General features: G+C 43.2%; 1 protein-coding gene across 1 annotated transcript; it reads right to left on the reverse strand.

The window, feature by feature from the left end:
- Positions 1-1,913: 1,913 nt before the first annotated feature.
- Positions 1,914-20,261, reverse strand: NPL (N-acetylneuraminate pyruvate lyase). The gene is made up of 12 exons (XM_048482493.1): positions 20,142-20,261; positions 19,117-19,227; positions 15,538-15,611; positions 13,570-13,657; positions 12,270-12,327; positions 9,865-9,940; positions 9,070-9,162; positions 8,374-8,522; positions 6,916-6,962; positions 5,028-5,112; positions 4,117-4,156; positions 1,914-2,500 (listed from the first exon to the last, which is right to left on the reverse strand). Exons 2-12 carry the CDS (start codon positions 19,179-19,181, stop codon positions 2,349-2,351), a joined length of 927 nt encoding a protein of 308 aa, XP_048338450.1. The 5' UTR covers positions 19,182-19,227; positions 20,142-20,261; the 3' UTR covers positions 1,914-2,348.
- Positions 20,262-21,185: the final 924 nt, after the last annotated feature.

Below are 21,185 nucleotides of genomic sequence, written 5' to 3' on the forward strand. Positions count from 1 at the left end.
TGCGCGCGCCCCATGGGAAGAAGTGATATTGCAGTACTATTATCATGGAAACCAGCCAAGGGAGAATAAAAAGCTGTTTGTAGAATAGTACAGGGAAGGGTAGAAATCCCTTCGTAATATGGCATAGCCCTGCCTTCTTACAACTGAGGCCCCTTCCACACATGCAGAATAATGCACTTTCAATCCACTTTCACAATTGTTTGCAAGTGGATTTTGCTATTCTGCACAGCTGCCAAGTGGATTGAAAGTGCATTATTTTGCATGTGCAGAGAGGGCCAGACTGTTGCAATTTTATCCCCTCTTATTTAGAAGCTATGTTAAGCCCACTGCTCATCGCGGAGCAAACATGAATAGGATCAGGCAGCCTCTAGTGTCGTTTTCACTAGGGCGCAGGTGTCAAACTCGCAGCCCTCCAGATGTTCATGAACTACAATTCCCACCAGCCCTTGCCAGTATAGCCAATGCTCATGTTGGGAGGGACTGATGGGAAATGTAGTTCATGAACATCTGGAGGGCTGCGAGTTTGACACCCCTGCTCTAGGGCATAGGTGTCAAACTCGTGGCCCTCCAGGTGTTATAGACTACAGTTCCCATCATCCCACATGATGGGACCTGTAGTCCATAACATCTGAAGGGCCACAAGTTTGACACCTGTGCTCTAGGGATATTGTACCCTGTACAATTTGAGAGATTTTATGAATATCTTTACTTGTCTAAATTTCTAGTGTAATTAATCCATTTGTAGTGCTTGCTAATATAAACATACCACCAGGGTGACAACAGGATGTACTGAATGGGAGTTCTGTTCATCCACAGATGCAGCTGATGATACATTAAAACTGAATTTATTAGAATTAAAGGTTTTGTAGAGTTCATTTTGAAAAAGCTGAAAAGCAGTTTGAGGCTCCATCTCTCTATGTCTGGTCTTGCACTGGCTTGAGTATACTTGTATACCCTAACCTATTAGTAAAGATCACCAGAGAACAAAAGAAGCATGTTGGGTACTTTGCAAGTGTTTAAAATCTGGTAACGCCCATAATTTTTGGAAAACATGAAAAATTTCCAAAAGGGAATGAAATCCATTGTAATTCAACTGGTGGACGTGCACAGCTTCCGGACTATAGACATAACCATTCTGAGGGAGGGGCTGTGGCTCTAAGGAAGAGCCTCTTTTTCACGAAGAAGGTGCCAGGTTCAACCCCCAGCATCTTGGATCTGGCAGTAGGTGAGACGAAAGACTTCTATGGTCTACCTGATACCCTGGAGAGCTGCTGCCAGTCTGAGTAGACCGTATTGACCTCAACAGAACTACTGCTCTTGTAATCCCTATGTTAAGAATGGGATGACCCAGAAAGGGGTGGAGTCTGAAAAGAAGCAGAAGGCTGCAGAGCTGATGAGGCTGGAGGAAGCAAGGCTACCAGGCTGGGCCCTGGATTGATTTTTATAAGCCCTTAACACCTTGTTTAAGAGTTTTTGTGTATGTAAGTGGTGAGAGTTCTTTTGGGGACCTTCATCATCTTGAATCCAGTTCATCAAGCCTCTGGAGTCTTCATGAGCCAACCACCAGCAGGAAGAATGGACTTGGCATTATCAGACTGTAATGAGAAGGTCTTGGAATGAAACTTGAACAGGACTGGAGTGTTAAGTTAAATGTTAATGTTTGATAAGGGTCATATGTTAAAGACAGTAAACCATTTTGTTTAAAATTTAGTTGCTGCAAACTCCTTCCAAGTTCTGCCCCACAGAACCCACAAGCTGAGGTTACACTCTGATTCAGTATAAGGCAGCTTTGTGTGTGTTCGTTAGCCCTACTCTCAACACTCACTTCACACCTGAAAGCGGCAGTTAGCATTCATCAGCCATGGCAGGAGCTGTAGTTGGATACTAAAATGTTCAGGAAGGCATAACACATGTTGCAAATTCTGACACAAGTCTAGCTTATGTCCATTTTTATTATTAAAATGAATGGGCTTTGTAAATACAAAGCAAGATTAAGACCTATCAAGTCTAATTACATTCATATTACCCACCATCTTCAAATAAAATGGCAGGAAATCCATAAAAATGTGTCAATTTAATATGCATTGCGCACACACTCCTTTCCAAGTTGTGGAAGAATTCTAGGATTTCAGTTTAGTCTTCTAGTTTCCAGAGAAGCCAGTTTCTTTGTCAGAGAAATGTCTCAGCCCGGATGGGCAACAAAATCGCTGCTATAGGGTTTTTTTTCCTGTAGTCAACCAGAACAGAAACAGATCCCTTCATGAAAGTTATTCAGTCATCTCAGATGATATTTCCAACTGTACAGGATGACCCAGTCTCACAGACAGCACTTCTAGACCACATTGTTGTTAACTGTGCGGGCAGTTCTTCACACTTTCCAGTCTGGCTTTCACTTTGGCAATAAATTCCTCAGAGGCACTTGACAGGGGAAGCCGTGGGGGACCCATTGGTAACCCAGAAACCAAAGTCATAACTGCTTTGATCTGTGCAACACCGAAGCCTAGCCAAAAATAAATGCAAACAATAAATCATTAAAGACAGATCATCTCTTCCAGATATATCTCCATCCCCTATATTTTCACTATCATACACAGGAGCAGGAAAAGTCATCGTACTATGCAGCTGGGAGCCAGAAGGGTGGAAGTATGTTGAGATAGCACTCAAATGGTTCATACTCCCATGCTACATAATGCTTGGCCACCCCACCTGTTTTCCTTTTCACTGTGCTGTTGCTTCTGCACTTGATGAAAGAAGAAGAATTTTGCATGCTATTCCCCAAAGCAGCATGTCAAATATTGCAACATGTGGGATGGCCCTTAGATGCCATGCTGCACCAGCTATAAAAAGTCAACAGCTGGCCACAAGTGTTGCTAATATTTAGTGATGTTTCTTTAAAAACAAAAAACCTGGAAGAATTCTAAGAGCCTTCATTTTGCAGTTTAGCTAAATTCCATAGAAATGACCAAGGCTGCAATAAACGGATATATTGTGCAAGAAATCTTGTTTCGGAGTGATTTTTAACATACTGGAATAGACAGTAAGTTGCCCATTCATCGTCTTATGTTTATGTTGCTACTTTGACAGATGGAAATCCAAGCATATGAAACACTGTTTAATTTTTAATGCTGAATATTAGGACACAGTTGTACAACAGAAATCAGAAAAATCAGAAAGAAAACAGCAACTAGAAGAAAATATTAAAGGGAATTTATAAAGGACAAAAAGATACCTGATGGGAGCCCAGAGAGCATATTTAGCTAGGAAACCTCTTGGATGATGGTTTCAAGAAATTTGATCACCTCTATAACAGTCAACAGTTTAAACAGGGATTGGCCTTGTCATAAATTTAAGGCAACAGCCTGTTTTCTGATTTGTCATCCAAGTGTTAAAAGTAGCAAGAGAATTCCATCTTAAATACTTACTACTTTTCTATTGATTGCAAGCTAAGCTGAAAAGTTTGAGATCAACATTCAAAGTGATCTGATTTAACTACTCTTAGCTGGGAGGAGGGAATCTTGCTTCTTTTTGAGAATAATCTTTTGGATCACAAGTATATGGGTTAGGAGGGTCAGTGTTCAATTTCCTATAAAATTAGCCTACAACAATCTGGCACATGTTTTCATGCATAATCTAATAACAACATCAAGACTAATAATGGGCCAGGGACCATTTTGCTGCACTTCTTGCCTGCTGCTATGTTATTTATGCTGATTTGAAAATGTTGAAACTTGCTTGCCTTCATGTCTGTAAATGTATATTAGGAAGCTAGATTTGTTATTTTATTGTACAAGCTTTTCCTTTGTCTTATGCTTAAGCCAGAACCTGTTCTTCAATCTTTTCAATAAAGTCTGTTGCTTTTATTGGTGTGTTGTATTGCATGTGTGAGAGTCCAAACCCAGTATTGGTCAAACTATCAGAAGGAGATTTATTCTACGACCCCCAGTTCGGGGACAAGAGAATCAAATCATCCTCATAGAGGTGGCGGGTTGCAAACCCCCAACTTTGACAGGTGGAAACCAAAGAACCTGTGTCAACGTTTCTGAATTCCAATCCATATTATAATGTTCAAGCCATGCAGAAAGGGCATAGAAGAAGAAAGTGTGCAATAGTACCTACCTTGTGCAATTACAAAGCCAAGGAATTCCTGAATAGAGAACTAAAAAGAGAGAGACATAGTAAGTTATATTGCTGAATCATACTACATTCCATCTCTTGGATACAACAGGGGAAAGGTGAAGCAGCAGTAGCTGCCTCTTTTCAAAACTGGCATCTCATCAATCCCATGGGAATGGCAGGATTGGTTCTAGCTCCCTCCACCTCATACGAAACAGATTTTCAATACTGTAAAACTTGCAGGTATTTCTGGCTATCAGACTGGATGAAAAGCATGCAACTCTCACCCAGTGAGCAATATAAGCCTGTTTTCACAAGCTTATTCGAGTATGGTTGTGGTGGGGTTTCCGGGCTGTGTGGCCGTGGTCTGGTAGATCTTGTTCCTAACATTTCGCCTGCATCTGTGGCTGCATCTTCAGAGGCGTATCACAGACAGAAGTCTGTTTTACATTGTGTCTAGTGAGAAGGGAAAGTTTAGTGGGGTATATTGTCCATGTCCCAGGGTGGGGAACCAATCAGTAAGTGTTTGGGTGGAACTTGCTATGCAAAGGTGTGGTTGAGTGCATTGTATTGCGGGTGGGGTTATCAGTCCATTTTTTAAGTACTGGGAGCCAAGCTTTGTTAATTTTCAGAGTCTCTTCTTTCTTGTTGAAGCTGTCTCGGTGTTTGTGAATTTCAATGGCCTCCCTCTGCAGTCCCTGTGCAGTCTGACAGGGATATAATACAAGGTTAGACTTGGCAAAAACAGACTTTTCTCTGTGATACACCTCTGAAGATGCTAGTCACAGATGCAGATGAAACATTAGGAACAAGATCTACCAGACCATGGCCACACAGCCCAGAAAACTCACCACAACCAGTTGAATCTAGCCATGAAATCCTTCAACAATACATTTCCCACAGAAACATTATACCTGATATTTTTGTGCTAAGAAGTTATCTCCGTTGCTGAAAGCTTCCAGCACTAAGTTACTTGCCCTGCCCAGGAAATTATATGTGCTGTAAACAAAATAAGGGGAGAAAACACTATCAGAAAATGTTCTGGTACTCACACAGCAGTTAAAATAGACCACCCAAGGATAGCCATTCTGAACTTATCTCCCCGTATACAGTTCAGTAACCTTATTTGGCATTTACAGAATGAATTTTAAAAACAAGATATAATACAAGGTTAGACTTGGCAAAAACATTAAAAGTTATTTCTGGATGCACAAAACTTTCAAAAGAAGTTTAGCTACAGCTTCAGATATCTCAACTTCTGAGCTATTAAGCAGATTAATCATTTTAACATGTGATCAAGAGAGTCAACTACTGATGGGCAGAATGAGCAATATCTCCCCATGCAGAAACTGCATGTCCTACACAGATGTTCTTTATTTGGCCCCATTTGCAGGTTTCAGTCTGAGGTTCTGGTTACAGGTGTCTTAGCTGACACCAGAGAACCAATCCCCCACATGCTGCTCCTTTGACCAGAATCTCTAGAAAATCCACATATTCTATGAAGTGAACAAGCAACATGCATTCTGAAGGACTTTTGCACTGGTGAACTCAGTGGCGGAGCGCCAAGGGGACGGGGGTGCGTCATGCACTGGGTGCATGCCTGGGGGCGGGAAATTACCCCGGCCTCTCCCCCTTTCCCCCCCACCCCCCACAGCCCCCCACAGCACCCCCCACCCACGGCACACACACACACCGCCCCCCTTCCCACACTTACCTACGTTCCTTTTCTCTTTTAGTACTTTTTGAGGCTGAAAAAAGCAGCCTATTTACAGTTCAGGCTAAAAACTGCCAGAGGAACTACAGATCCCAGGAGACCTTGGGGCTCACAAGGTCTCCTGGGAAGTATAGTTCGTCAGGCAGTTGCGGGGGGGGGGGGGGCAGAAAAAGCACACTGCACACCGGGCGCAGTTTGGCCCAGCTACGCCTCTGGGTGAACTCTCTGCTCCTACAAGCAAAATTATGCAGCCCATAAACTTAATTTTGACATTAGCAATATTCCTGGAAGCTCCAAGACAAGTTTCTATGGTGCCAGTAACCAATTCACATTGGATTTGAAAGGGACAGGGGAGAAAAGGGTGTCTTTTAAAAATATAGCCACATGAATGGTCTAACATAGGGAAAGTGGGGTGTGTAACTGCCAAAAACAGAACAGAATGAAATAAAAAACAGAAGTTCACAAAATAGAGGCTCATAATGTTGTGTATATGTGAACCTTCCTGTACTCCTTTAAGCTTTTTTTAAAAAGTGGGATGGCTTGAACAATATAAGGTAGCCGGAAAAGTGAGGAAATTATTTCCAAGTTTCAGTATCAGCACATAGCTGGGGTGTTCTGAAGGGATGGTGGGGGCTAGAGTTAAATCCCATCTGAACAATTTGGCAACAGACAGTTAAAATGTAGGCACTAACTTAGGGCCAGTTCCTAAATTTATCTTCCTGAGGCCAATTCAAAAAGAAGACTTCTCAGAGGAAACCGTTCAACTGATAAGACCTGATGAATGCATATATGTAAACAGGCCCTGAGCCACAACACTGAATACTCAAAGGTGGTCTTCTGGAGAAGAGGAATTTTTCCAGCTTCTCAAATTAAGGTTGACAGAACAGGTTTGCAACTAGGCATCATTAGGACAATCAAAACAGTATTTTGCAAATGAAACATTCTTCTGTAAAAAAATAAAATAAAGCTGGAGGCAGCAGGCAAAATGCCTTGCCCAAGAATCCTCTTTGCCACAGAAGGTGGGACCCAGCAAGTCAAAGAAACCTTTTTATCCTGCACACAGTACAGAAAGTAAAAGAGAGACTGACCTGCCAACTGCCCCGTCTGCTCCCATGATCAGAGCGCTCAAGAGTTGCTAAGGAAAGAAAGTGGGTTTTTTTTATTTTAAATTCCCATAAATAAAACAGGACTCCGCTGGCAGCTTAAAGACCAATAATTCATTTCAGCTTTTGTGAGGCAGAATTCACTTCACCCATAGAACACTGAGAGAGCCATTCTCACCCTGTGTGGAAGATAAATAGTAATCTTGGCAAGGCTTGGCACATACATTAGATTTGGGGAAATGCAGGAGCTGGCGATGGCAGCGGTGGTGGTGGTGGTGATGTGGGGCGGGGGGGGGGGGGGAAGAAATAACAGGAAGGTTGTCTGTGCTGTGTTTCCTACACTCACAGTCCCCTCCCCACAGCAGCGGTTCATCCCTTCTCACCATCACCATTTGTTTGGGCTCCCATACAAAAATGTCTCTCATAGACATTAATCTTTCTGCTAAAGTTACCCAAGGCTCTTAGGGCTAGGCACTCTTTGATGTATTGTTTTGGTCTCTGGATTTCAGGCTCTGCCTTCTTTTCCTCCTCTACTCACATGGCTGATAAGATCCACATGTGGAATAAGCCTCTGAATGCATAAAAACCATGTTGCTTGTTTGGCCACAGAAAGAGTCTGGGGTCTACTTGACATAAGATTTGAAATGGAGTAACTCTTGTTGGGATTGCACTGGTACTTTTTAGGGCTGGGCTGTAGCCAGGGGCGTATCGCCCAGGGGAACATATGGGGTCAAATGTCCCCAGGCTGCGGCCATTTAGTCACATGGGGAGTGGGAAATCGCCCCTCCCCCACAATCCTCCTCCTTCCCCCCAGGCCCATATACTGACTTCAAGATCTGGTGCAAAAATGTTCTTTGGTCATGGTGCGGGAGGGCAGCCGCCCATCCCAGGGGGGCGGGGGAGCTCAGATTTTGCACCAGGCTACATTTTCCCTAGCTATGCCTCTGGAGTGGAAACACCTCTGCTTGGCAAGCTGAAGGTCCCAGGTTCAATCCTCAGCATCTCCAGTTAAAAAACCAGGCAGTTGATGATGTGAAAGATCTTTACCCAAGATTGTGTACAGCTTCTGCCAGTCTGAGTAGACAGTGCTGAACTTGATAGACCCATGGTTTGATTCAGTATAAGGCAGCTTCACGTGTGGGTTTAACAGAAAAGACACTGACTTAGATCCACTAGTATGCTTCCACAGGTGAAAGAATTTCTGCTCACGGAGTGTGGATTTCTTTCCTCCCCCTTCCAGCTGCAGCTCAAGATGTCACCTTAAATGCAAATTTAGGGAGACATTTGGGGCTGTAGCAGGAGTAAGAAGGTGAGAAAAGCATGATCTATAGGCAGAAATCCTTCCATCTGCCAGTGGAACCAAACTACTGCTTTGGTCCCTGTTCTTTACATAGTCGCCTTGCAGTTCTACAACAGTGAAGTCACTATATAGAAATCCCTTACCTCATCCACACCATACAGGAGCATCAATTGGCCTTGATCATTTTTCTTGACACACCGTCCAAAGTCAAGGAGATCTGTGCCACTGAACTTCACCCCCTGAAAGGTGGGAATCTGCTCTTTCATACCATCCAGTAGCTCTTCAACACAAACTGCAGAGACGGGGGAAAGTACGTTGAGTCACAAATCACATTTTTAAAAAAAGGCTTTAAGCCTTTCTCAGCAAGGTTTAACACTAGATTTAGTATTTATGATGCTGGCAGCACAACAGCACAGTGCAGGTTGCTATACTATCCCACAGTGTGCTGCAAATATCCACTCATTTCAGATGGTAAACATCTGGAGAAAATATCCCAAGAAGTCCCCTCTTCCCTGATGATGAAATATGAAATTATTGGTATTGGGACTATGCTACAAACAAAATTAACTTAATTGTTCCAGAGAAGACACACTGCAAACTATTGTCGAGTGGGGTGGATGGAAGAAGACATAGGGGACATGCAGCAGAATTTTCAACAAAGTTGGATTTCCAGGATTCTTTGGTGAAAGTCATGACCTTTGAAGTGTCTCAAAATTATTTTATTGTGGTTCCCACTCCTGTTTTCAAACTTCCAGAAGTGGCCGCAGGTTAATGTGGTTGGGAACCTGAGTCAGGCTTTTCTCCTAAATTTAACTGGGGATGGACTGGATAACACTCACTTTTTATTCCAGTCAGGGCAGGAATATGGTAATAATAAAATGGGGTGCCCGGAGCTTCAGATGCAACATTACGCAAGAAGGCAACAAGACCATCTAAAAAGGAAAAGAGAGAGAGAAAGAGGCAGAGAACAGAAAAATAACCAGAAACTTTTGCTTTCCTACATACAAAGCTTTGTGTACACTTAAAAAAAACAGAATCAAAGTTCTGGCCCAATTACCAGACTTCTGCAGCCTGTTCAAGCAAGCCACATCAGTGATGATCAGTTGGCAAGCTTTCTGCTTCCTCTGTCACTCGTGAGGAAGAGCAAGGAAGGGCAGTGAAGGCTTGCTTCTTGAGAACTGAGAACCTCCTTCAGCTACCTTTCCGCTTTCTGAGGTTTCGCTAGCCATTTCTCCCACTTGCCTTCCAGCACGTCCTCAAAATCATAAACACCCCAAATCATTAATGCTTCTTGCTTTTTAAAACCAATACTGTCATGAAGCTTGATCAATACTGTCATGAGGCTTGATCTACATAATGCGATATTCTACAGTTTTCCTGCACCTTACGGAGTATGCACAGAGTTGGCCACACATGTTTTAAAAAATGCCAGGTAAGGATAATTAATTAAGGTTTGGTAGCTCTTTCCTACCTCCAACCATGAGTGAAGTATTAATTCCACAGCAGTCAGAAGAAACTGGCCATACAACTTGACTGCTGTAACAGTCTTACTACAAATACACAGTCCTAGACAGTGGGATGCAAAAGTTAAACACAGTTAGTGGGACCCAGCAGCTAGTGAGATTCCTACTAACCTTTGTTCACCTGTTTGAAGAAGGATGGGGCAATGATAGCAATACCGTCTGCTCCTATTTCGGCAGCATGCTTTGCCTAGAAAAGGAGAAATATAAGGAGTCAGAGGCATGTATCTATATTGATAATATTTTATATTAACAATCAATATTGAAAGCAAATATATTGTCAATTATCATCAGGCGAGTCCTAGTGGGGAAAAAATACAAAATAGATGCAACAGTAGTTTGTCCTAGACTAAATGTTTCTTAATGTAAGAGTATGCAAGGTTTTGAATAACACAGAACCCTTCATCTCAAAAAACGAGTATTATCTTATACACAAATAGATGTTTCTCCATGGTAAGGTAATGGATTACATACTTCTAACACGTGACCAACAGGTTAAACAGTTCAACAGTCTATTACTGTGTAACATGAGAAATATCCACCCCCAATGTGATATATAAACTTCAAAAGAGACAAGACATTTGTGACTAAATCTTTCCAGGGATTTTTAAAAGAGCAGTTCTAGTCAGTCAGGGTCCCAGTTCAAGTCAGAACCATGCAAGGAGGAGACTATGCATTTAACCCTCCCATCCTAATAAATTTATCTAACCAGAACTACCTGATGGGTTCTGCTCTTTTTTTTTTCCTTTTAAGGGGGCTGAAACTGGCACGAGGGGAGAAGACCATGCTATGGTCCTCCAACAGAGGATGGAGTGTTCAGGTTTCATTTGCAGGAATTTTAAGATCCTACAACAAAGTGAGCTATGTAGCAATTTCACAGTCCACATGGCCACCAGACCTTGTTAGGACAAAACTCAGCAGTGGTGATAAACCCATCCCTACCTACACTCTCAGACAAGAATTTGCTTCAGCAGTTACATCAGAGGCGTACGGCCCACAGGGACACGGGGTCACCCATGTCCCCGGGCGCATGCCTTTTGGTCACATGGGGAGAGGCTTGGCCATGGCGCCCACCTGGGCCACCCACTGCCGCCACCCGAGTCCCGCCCCCCAGCCTCTGTGTGGGCCAGCTTTTGCCCTCCCCAGGGCCTGGGGATGGAAGGAGTTGGCCTGCAGAGAGGAGGGAGTAGGGCTTGGTCCAAGCCCACCCCCACCCCAAGTCCTGCCCAGAGCACAGGGGGCGGGGCGGGTGCCCAGAGGAGGTGTTGCCCCCGGGCACCATTTCCCCTTGATACGCTTCTGTGTTACATAGTTTCCTTCAGTACTTTTGTGAAGTATTTATAAACTCGCCTGTCTTCCAGTGCAGACAGAACCCAAAGTGGGTAACTAAAAGCAATCCTAAAAAACCACCTGCAGTGCTATAAGTAAGGGGGCCAAGATAATTCTGAGGCAACCATAATAAAATACCCACCCAGTATATGCCACCCATCCTTCCTGAATAATACATTACGCTCACCATCTTTTCGAAAGGCCTGTCTCCCTTCTGCTGGGAGGACATGCCAGAGCAAAGGGGCATCAATGGAAAAAGGCTGAGTCTGGGCAGCACCTTTGCTACATACAGGGCAGGCAAATGGCCTTGTTAAGCACAATAAATTTGCCACGTGGGTATATATCAGAACAGAGGGTCAACTCAGGGGGAAGGAAGTAAAAGAAAGCGGAAGTAATACTATGGTCTTTGAGACTGGATCAGTTCCATGGCATTTTTTTCTACTGGAAATCTGGAAATAATTCAGAGTCAGTAACAATATGTATTTATCTGAGGTTACCTCTTTTTGCCTCCTGTTGTTCTGTTTATGCCAATAAAGGCTTTGCTTTGCTTCTCCTTTTATAAAGTCTTTTATAAAAGACTTCCAGGAATCAGAAAGAATCTATGCTGTAAGGCAGCCATGTAAAAAGCTTTTCAAACCCAAAATCTGCCCTGAATCCACTTAATTTTTTTAAGTTTATTTCCTTCCACTCTAAGGCTACCTGACACAAGCCCTGCTGTAATAGTAATAGTTACACAGAAAATGGGCTTTTTGCAGGCATTTCTATGAAGTTTCTACATTTGTATGTAGTTTCTACATTTCATGAATTAAGGCAGTTATAGCAACATTGTCACCTTTATTACATATGGCCATCTTCTCTGTTTCCTTCTCTCTTACAAGCAAAAAGAAACCCTAACCACTAATTCCCCCACACACCCTTCTTCCCAGGAATCCAACGTGACCTTTTTTCTCATTTGCTAAGCACAGCAGGACAGCTCATCATAAGTCACTTAAGCCCACTGATATCTCTTGAAATGAACAATCCAAACCAGCTGACAGTGACATATGAATTACATGATTTTGCCCCCTTGAACTACTTTGCACTTATGCCCACATTGAAAATATGACATATTCTTTAAAAGGATGTAACCTGCATTCAAAATAAAAGCAGTCTTAACAAGAACCGAAAAAAAACAAAGCAAACACACCCACCAAATCTTTTGCTTCTGGTAGACTCAGTGCCCCCACGTGAATGATGACATGATCCAGCCTACAAGAAAGGCAAAACAGCTTTAGGTTTTCAAACAAGAGCTGGGAAAGAAGAGAGATGAAAAGAACAAGACTGACAGCTTCTGCATCAACATGCATTTTGTATAATCGCGTGTACATGACACATGAACCCACCAACTCCCAAGTCTAACTACAGCAAGTGACACCAGCTTTCCTTCTTTAAAAAAAAAAGTACTTCAAGAGCTGGCGGTTGTGAACAAGAGAAAGAACAGAGGTGGAAGGAGGCACCCACTTCTTCTGCTACAATCTCCTCACGCCTCACTAGAGGCATGTGGGTATAAGCCCATCCTGGGGACAAGGCCTTGTTTCCCTCCCCTCCCCCCAATAGAGGTAGTGGGTGCAAAAACAAGGCTTCGCCTGCAGCAGGCTCCTGGCCCAGTTGCTGCCACCCCCACCTCTAGGGTGATGACGATAGAGATCTTTGCTGCCCCCTCTACTCCTATTTTTATTTATCTCTATTTTTATTCCCTTGTCTATTTTGATTCTGATTTCTTTTTGGCTGTTTCAGTCCTGATTTCTTTGGTTTTCACTTCTTTCTTATGTCTCTCCCTCCTTGGTTGGTCATCCTGGGGAATTGTTGAATGAAATGAACTAACTGGAGTGCTGGTGGGTATTTTAATTGAGAGAGTTTTAATTATATTTTTGCATTTTAACTGATTGTTTTATGCTGTTAGCCACCCTGAGCCTGATTTCAGTCAGGAAAGGGCAGGATGCAAATCCAACAAAATAAAAATAAAATGAACAACCCTCGGTCTGGACAAGTGAATTGCCTTTTGGATCCATATGGGTGGGGGCAGAAGCCATTTATACCAGCAGACTTTGCAGCACAAATATTTTACGCATGATTGTAGTAGGTAAGGTCAGAGTTAAGAGATTGATTGACTCATCTCTGAGATCTCTTTCTGGAATCCAATAATCCCTTCTTGGGGGAGGGTCACTGAACCAGTAAGCCCCCTTCATTACACTAAACTTCCTCTGAGAGGAAGTTTAGACAAAATGGTAGGAACTGATCATTTAGGGAAATAGTCTATTTTCTCTTGCCTGTGAACAAAATCATCAAAAACAGCATATTTGGGTATTGCAACATCAGCAGTTTTCTGATAAACCATTCCCACCCCTTGCCCTTAAAACCCAAAAGGGAAATAAACAAAGGATACAGATTTGCTGACCAACGGTCTTTACTTCAGTAGGCAATATTTTTTTTCCATGCAGAACTACTCACTTATCCTTTCCCTTGGTCACCCATTCCTCTGCCAGCAGTTTCCTCTCTGGAACGCTTAGGGACAGCCCTTCTCCTGTAGTCCCATTCACTGTTAAAAAAAGGTTTTGTTTTAAATAAGGACACAGAGAAAAGGTGGAATATGTCTCTTTTTGAAAATAAGGAAGACTGCTTTATGTCCCATTGCCATATGAGGAACATTCTGGACTTTGGAAAATTTCTACTAATTAAACTATTTTCACATACTGCCCCTCTTCTGCTTCCTAGGGATTCCCTGTCCTCTTCAGAAGGAGCACTTCAGGGGACATTTGGGGCTGTGACAGTAAGGAAGGAAGTTGTGATCTGCTGATACAGTGAAAAGCTCCTACAGTGAAAAGCTACCATGGAACCCAAGTTCCTATTATGAAAGCTTCCCTACAGAGGGCCTCTTGGCCTCCTCCTCCCACTACCATTGAGAATTAAGAGTCCAAAAAAGGGATTAAAACATCCTTTAAATAGCTTTCTGTTGCCATTTCTTTCCAATGAGAGATTTATGGACATATGAAATTACACCTCCACCAGCAATTGTTGCCTTGATACACTGATACATTGTTGTCTTTGTTTCTTTGGTGTACTAATACATTAAGTTCCTCAACACCTTGGATTGAAAGTTGCAAGAAAAACCCAGAAAACCCAGCTTCCTGATTGATCCAGAGGTGTATAGGGAAAATGTAGCTCAGTGCAAAATCTGAGTTTTCCGCCCCCCTCCTCCCTTATGGGCGGTCACCCTCCCCCACCATGGCCAAACAACTTTTTTGTACCAGGTCTTGAAGTCAGGGTATGGACCTAAGGGAAAGGAGGAGGGGGGTGAGGTGATTTTCTGCCCCCCGTGTGACTAAATGGCCACAGCCAGTAGACATTTGACCCCATATGTCCCCCTGGGCAGTACGCCCCTGAATTGATTCCACCCCGATTCAACCGGTAAATGGTTTGAAATAGACTGGACCACTGAATTTGTAATTTCCTAGTAGGGTTCCGGGAATCTTGCAGGAAATCATGTCCAGAGCTGCTCCTCTAAAGCAGCCATTTTCATACTTTCTGCTTTCAAGGGATATTTGCCACAACAGTCTCTTGCTGCAGAAGCCCCCTGCATGATACACAGGACTGGAAGCCAATCCCAGGGTGCATTCCAGGCAAGAAAATGAGAATACCTAGCATGCCAAATCTATGCCCCGCATGAGCTGAGTTATATGTTATAGCAGAGGATGGACAGCAATGGGCAAACGTGTTGACAAGGACATTTTTCGGCCCTTACCGAGTCTCCTGATTCAGAAACCGGTCCTTTTAAAGGAACTGTTTGCAAATATAGCCATGCTGTGTCAGTCTTTGCTTTAAAAAGAAGGTTTTATACACTATAACCCAATATCCTGGGAGCTGTCGTCAGTTGAGATATTGAAAATTACATTAGAGGCGTCTATGTCATTTAGTTCTCAGGCTTGCTTGGGAAGAAGAAGAAACGGCCATGAACTCTGTGTTGAATGCATGATCTGAAGTGCAGATGGTCAACTTTCCTGTTTACTGGAGAAAATTAAGCAGGCAGTACAATAATGTCTTACTTTAATTGCTGTGGCAGGTGTAAAGGTTATAGCTACCTGTGGCATCATTAACTAGCCTCTTTCAGCATAAACTCTCATGTCAAAGCCTTACTTTAGGCAGGCTTCTGTTTCCAAATGCCAGGAACTACAATAAAAGTCTTTTCAGATGCAAAGAGGCTTTGTCTGCCTCAGTCCAGACGCAGAGGGAATGCAGACAGCCATTCCACCAAGTAGTTGGTCAAGTTTCGAAAACAGAAATGCTGCCTTTTCAAATCTTGATCTGATTGGTCAATATGACTTTAACTGTCCATATTGGGAACCATGCCAGTTTTCAGAGCAGGGTTAGAAAGCTGGGCAGTTTGTGAAACGGCACAAGTTTAAACAGGCTGCAACTTACCAAATACATTCTTCACGCCTTGCTCATTTGTCAGATAGTCCACATATTGGCCAATCACAGACAAGTTGATTTCTCTAGAAAGAAAAGAATGCCAGGCAGTAGAAATCATTAGGTATGGAGCTTCTTGCATCTCACTGGTCGTTTCCCCACCTACCTTGACCAAAGGTTGCTGCGCGCTACTCCCAGCGCGCGTCATTTCTGGCGCGCTCCCGGGCTTCCCCACGACCCCGCGTCATCAAAAGGCGCCGTTTTGAGGAGCGCCAGGAATGACGCACGCTGAGGAGGTGCGACAGCAGCAGCGTCGGGGCGGCTGCGTTGTTGCCGCCCCTGTAGCGGGGAGTGCCGGGGGACCCCGCGCTACTTGGGGAGAGTAGCGCGCAGCAGCAGGTAAGTGGGGAAACGACCACTGTTCATGCAAAGAACTTGTATAGGGGAGAAAGGTAGCTGGATTTATGGCGAATTGACAACTGGACTATATTGTCCTTTGGCTTGGGGAAAATGCTTTATTCAGATTCCTACCTTCTACCATCCATATCCCTCTCATCTACTAAAAACCAACTTTTTCATTAAAACCATGCTTCTGAAGGAGCAGCCTGGTGGGCAGGGCCAAAGGGAGGGGTGTGGGGGTGATTCTCCACCCCCATGTGACCAGCTGGCATGTGCCTGGGCACATGTGACCTCTGACATTTGACCACCTTGATAATCCTCGTACTTGTACATGAACCAGCAGCAAAGCTACAAGGGGGCGGGGGGTGCGCCGTGCACCGGGCGAACACCTGGGGGCACAGAAAATCGCCCCCAGGCTCCTCTTCCTTTCCCCCGCCCCCCGGCACACACCCCCCCCGCAGCGCCCCCCTTCCCCACACTTACCTTAGTTCCTTTCCTTTTTGATAACTTTTTCAGGCTGCAAAAGCCCTGTTCTCAGTAAAAACAGCCTGAGGAACTACAGTTTCCAGGAGACCTTGGGGCTCACAAGGTCTCCTGGGAATTATAGTTCCCATCAGGCCGTTTTTACTGAGAACAGGGCTTTTGCAGCCTGAAAAAGTTCTCAAAAAGGAAAGGAACTAAGGTAAGTGGGGGAAGGGGGGGTGCCGCGGAAAATATAGTATGTGCACCGGGCGCAGTTTGGCCCAGCTAAGCCTCTGACATGAACAGAAGTCATCCAATACCTGAATCAAATCCAGCTGTCAGAAATACTTCTAGAGAAATCATAGGAAACATGGAAACAGCACATATGACCTGTGAATGCTACACTAGGATTTCCAAAGCAAGATATAATAGTAAACAAATAAACAATTGATTTAGGAGATATGGTCTTTTAGTAACCAGAATTCTGTTCCCTTTCATCTCTGATTACCACAAAGTACTCAAGGCCTATAGTCAGTAGAAACTATAAATGACTTCTAATGTCATTTATGACTTCAAAACACATTGACCACCAGAAAAAGTTCAGCTTGTGAATTTACAATGTTTCAGAGTCTTCCTTGGGAGCAAGATAGCTGTCTGACTTTCTGTAAACTTAGGCAGATCATATGAGGGAAGGCAGGAATGGTTGCGCCACTGCTTGGCTCTTGTGGTCCTTTCTTACATACAGGATAATGGTGATGGCTACTTTGGGGTCCAGAAGCAATTTTACTCCAGGCCAGATTGGCCAGGGATCTTGGAAGGGGTTTTTTTTTTGCCATCTTCTGGGCATGGGGCAGGGGTCCCTGGGGGTTTGGGGGGAGGTAGTTGTGAATTTCCAGATTTGTGGAAGGGGATGTACTAGATGACCTTGGAAGTCCCTTCCAATTCTATGTTTGTATGATTCTATGATCCCTCTGATTGGAGAATACCATGCACGCATACACTCTGACCCCATGGCTACCATTCCAGTTTAGTGATTAAAAACCTGCAACATAAACAAAAGGGGAGGGAAAGAAGTGCAGACACCATGGGAAGCAACATCTCTGTTATATGACCTTCAACACTGAAAAAGCTATCCGTCATCTCTAATCCTCATTACCACTCTTCCTCTGTATGCTGTAACTACACTCAGCAACAGAAAAGTGCAGTCCCACTCCTGACACGACAAAGTTCTGTCATCATCGAGGGAACAGAAACTCTATTCTGCCCAGTCAACAGTTTCAGCAGTGTCTCTTGATATTGCGCAAAAAGTAACCCAAGTATGTGGGGGGGATGGGGAGCCATTTTGTTTGGTTCACATTTGGGATACTCCCCTGATCTGCAGATATTTTGTGTGATCCTTTCTGCCTCTTTTAAGAAGCTCCAAGGATAGACATTATTGCTTCACATTCTTCTGCTCTGAGGTAATAATTATCAGTGTGTCTCCCCATTGCTGACTGAACCAAACTAGTTAATCTGTAAAGATAGAATATCTTTGTTTATGGAGGCAACAAGAGATTCTCTCATGTTCAGGAGGGCAATGAGAGTGTTACTCTAAGATGAGTCAAGAATTGTGTAGATGACCCAAAGAATTGCTATTTCAACACAGCTTTGTGTTTTCTCTTCCCAGCAACTATTAGGTTGTACTTTCCTGAAGTTGTCTTTTCATCTCATGACCTTCACTTCTTATGTTGAGCAGGACTCCAAGAGGCAGAAAGGGCCAGCACAGAAACCACTAAAAATCTATTATAAATAGGAAGGCCAACCTCCATGGATAAACATTAATCTATAATCTATGGATAAATATTTGTTGTTGTTAATTTTAGAAGAACACCCATGGTCCAGTAATTGGTTTTAAATTTACAAAAAAAAAGTATCTTGGATACTTTTAACAATTAAGGACAAATGATCAGTGCTCAGTAATCCCTAGTACACACCATAATTTAAGAAGTACTTTGAAGAACTAGGCCAAGGTCCATTTAGTCTAGTATTCATTAATTCATGGCCTAATGAGTACCCCATGGAAAAAAGCAAGAAGAAAACAGGTATCCTCACTTTTTAATTAATACAAACCGAAAACTCAGGCAAGTGAGCCAAGCTACATACTGCAAAGGCCAAAAGCGCCTTTAGAACACAAAAAGATCACTAATTGCCCTCCCCTATCAGAACCTCATTTGAAGAAGAAGAAGAAGAGTTGGATTTATATCCCCCATTTCTCTCCTATAGGAGTCTCAAAGGGGCTTACAAACTCCTTTCCCTTCCCCACCCCTCACAACAAACACCCTGTGAGGTAGGTGGGGCTGAGAGAGCTCAGAAGAACTGTGACTAGCCTAAGGTCACCCAGCTAGAATGTGTTGGAGTGCACAAGCTAATCTGGTTCACCAGATAAGCCTCCATAGCTCAGACAGCAGAGCAGGGAATCAAACAGGAATCAAACCCGGTTCCTCCAGATCAGAGTACACCTCCTCTTAATCACTATGCCACTGCTGCTCCTTTGTTTGATTTTATTTCCTTCTTTTTGTTTCCAACATTTGATTTTGTTTCCTTCTTTTGAAGAGATTTACATATGAGTGACTTTGGAAACCATAAAACAATCCCAGAGCTCACTGAGCAATACAAACTAATGTGAAACAAAGTAAGGTAAGAGACCACCAAATCAAATCAGTTTTCTTATATAGCCAAGGAAATATTTACCCGTTTTGAGTCATTGGAGTGATGGTGGCTGCCACAAGACCTTGCAGCTTCTTTTGGGATGCCATAAAGCAGTTGAGTGTGAAGTCAGGAAAAAAATTAAGAGAAAGCTAGCTGGAAGAGCAAAATAAATTTGCTTTGAATGACCGTTGTTAATACCAAACCCTCACAAGAAAATTCCAGGGCACAAAGAACTTGCATACATCTTTTAAATACAATACTGGGTCTTGACAATCCCCAACATCTATGCAAGATTTAAATCACAAGTACTCCAAGTAATCCCATGCAGAGTTATTCCAATATAAACCCACTGATTTATATTTTACATTGTTTTAACTGTAAACTAGCTTGACATAGAAATATCCTAAGTAAAATAAACAATGGATAAAATTGCCCTGTAAGGATGCAATCCTAAGGATGCTTTCCCATGAGTAAGCCCCACTGAATAACTCTGGACTTATTTCCAAGTAGACCAGCTTAGAATCACTCCCTCTGTTTATCAGGCTCTACTCAAAGTTAGCCTCATATTATCCAATGGGATTTACTCTCAGGAAAGTGCCCTTAAGATTGCAGCCAAAGACCCTTTTCACTATTTCATTAATTAGCCCCAATACTAACACAAGAATTATTTCAGATGTAAAAAGTTTAAAGAGATGTTTAGTTTGAGAGGAAGCAATACTAAAATGGCATAAATCATTTTTTGATCACCAAGCGTTTGCAAATTACATCAGATTTCTGAATAATTGGTTCAGGAGAGCATGGGGTTAGAAGGCTGTGCTTGAAACACAAACTTCCCAAACGCTTGAATCTCAGAGTGGAAAGATTTTACACAGCAACTCAGTAAACAGCACTCGCAGAATTATTTCTTCAGCTCAAGCATCAAGTGGTCAGTCCTTAGAAGAAAAGGAAGAGCCAACCAGATCAGCTCCTATTTGACAGCCAAATTTAATGCTCTCTCAATGCTGTCCCCCCAGAATCAATGCGTCTTCTAACTCTCCTTCCCATAAATCTTCTTTTACAAGACAAACCTGCTCCTATCACCGCAGCGCCGCAAAATGAAGCTCTTTCTCTCTTTCACACCCGAAGCTGTGAAAGTCCCGTGCTGGATTGAATCAATTTTATCAAGCAGCGTTCCTGTTTTTTGTAACCACTGAGCATGCCCAGCAGATTCGAGCATGCTCAAATGGACATATGAAGCTGCAGCCGTAGGACGGTTTTGGGCAGTCATGCAAACTGGACCAGATTTTGTAGGAATTTCTTATTCTGTAAGAACAGGGTAAACATTAAAATTTACTATTAAATCTTGGCCTCTCCTGAAAATTCACGACAAGAAACTAACGTTAAAACAATAAATAGTGGAATTTGAGTAGAGCAATCCTGTCCACCCATTTAAAGACTTTAAAATTTAGACTTTGGGCTAATAAGTGTTGGGAGAAATTTAACAAATAAACAAACAAAGGAAAAGACCTCTGGCCACCCTCCTGCCTAACTGCCATATTCTTTATTAATTACAAGTGTATCTCATTTTCTTCAAACCCTTCAAGCATCTTGGGTGTGTTTCTGGAGTGATCTCTAGGGTTTTCACCTGTTGTTTGAGAAAGTACTGGGCTTCAGGCTGACTGCATCTGAATATTATTACAATTCTTTTTCTTCTGAAGGAAAGCACATTTCCACTGAAGGATGTAAGCCTGGATGTAATTAAGAGAAAGCTAAAGGATGAAGCCTGACCTGAAGGCAAAGCTTCCTCCTTCCTGCCTTAAAACAGAATCCTTGCCCACTCAGATAAGCTGGGGAATTTTCCACTCCTATATTCACTGCCCATTTGCTTTCTAGATAGGCTCGCTGTGCCCCCAACTGTAGACAGAGAGTCCCCCGCTCCAGAGCCCATCTCCCCCAGCGCCAGTCAGAGGACTGACAGGGGACTTACTGGGCCCCTCCGTACTGTAGGATTCGACCTTAGTTCGACATAGGTCCGACCCGGGTACTCTGCACAGCTGTAGCGTTCGACTCGTGTCTGTCTCTGCTCCCCCCCCCCGTCAAATTTTCGAGCTCAACTGGGAAGTACAACTTTC

The sequence above is a fragment of the Sphaerodactylus townsendi genome, unplaced genomic scaffold (assembly GCF_021028975.2).
Source record: "Sphaerodactylus townsendi isolate TG3544 unplaced genomic scaffold, MPM_Stown_v2.3 scaffold_18, whole genome shotgun sequence".
NCBI classification, from domain to species: domain Eukaryota; kingdom Metazoa; phylum Chordata; class Lepidosauria; order Squamata; family Sphaerodactylidae; genus Sphaerodactylus; species Sphaerodactylus townsendi.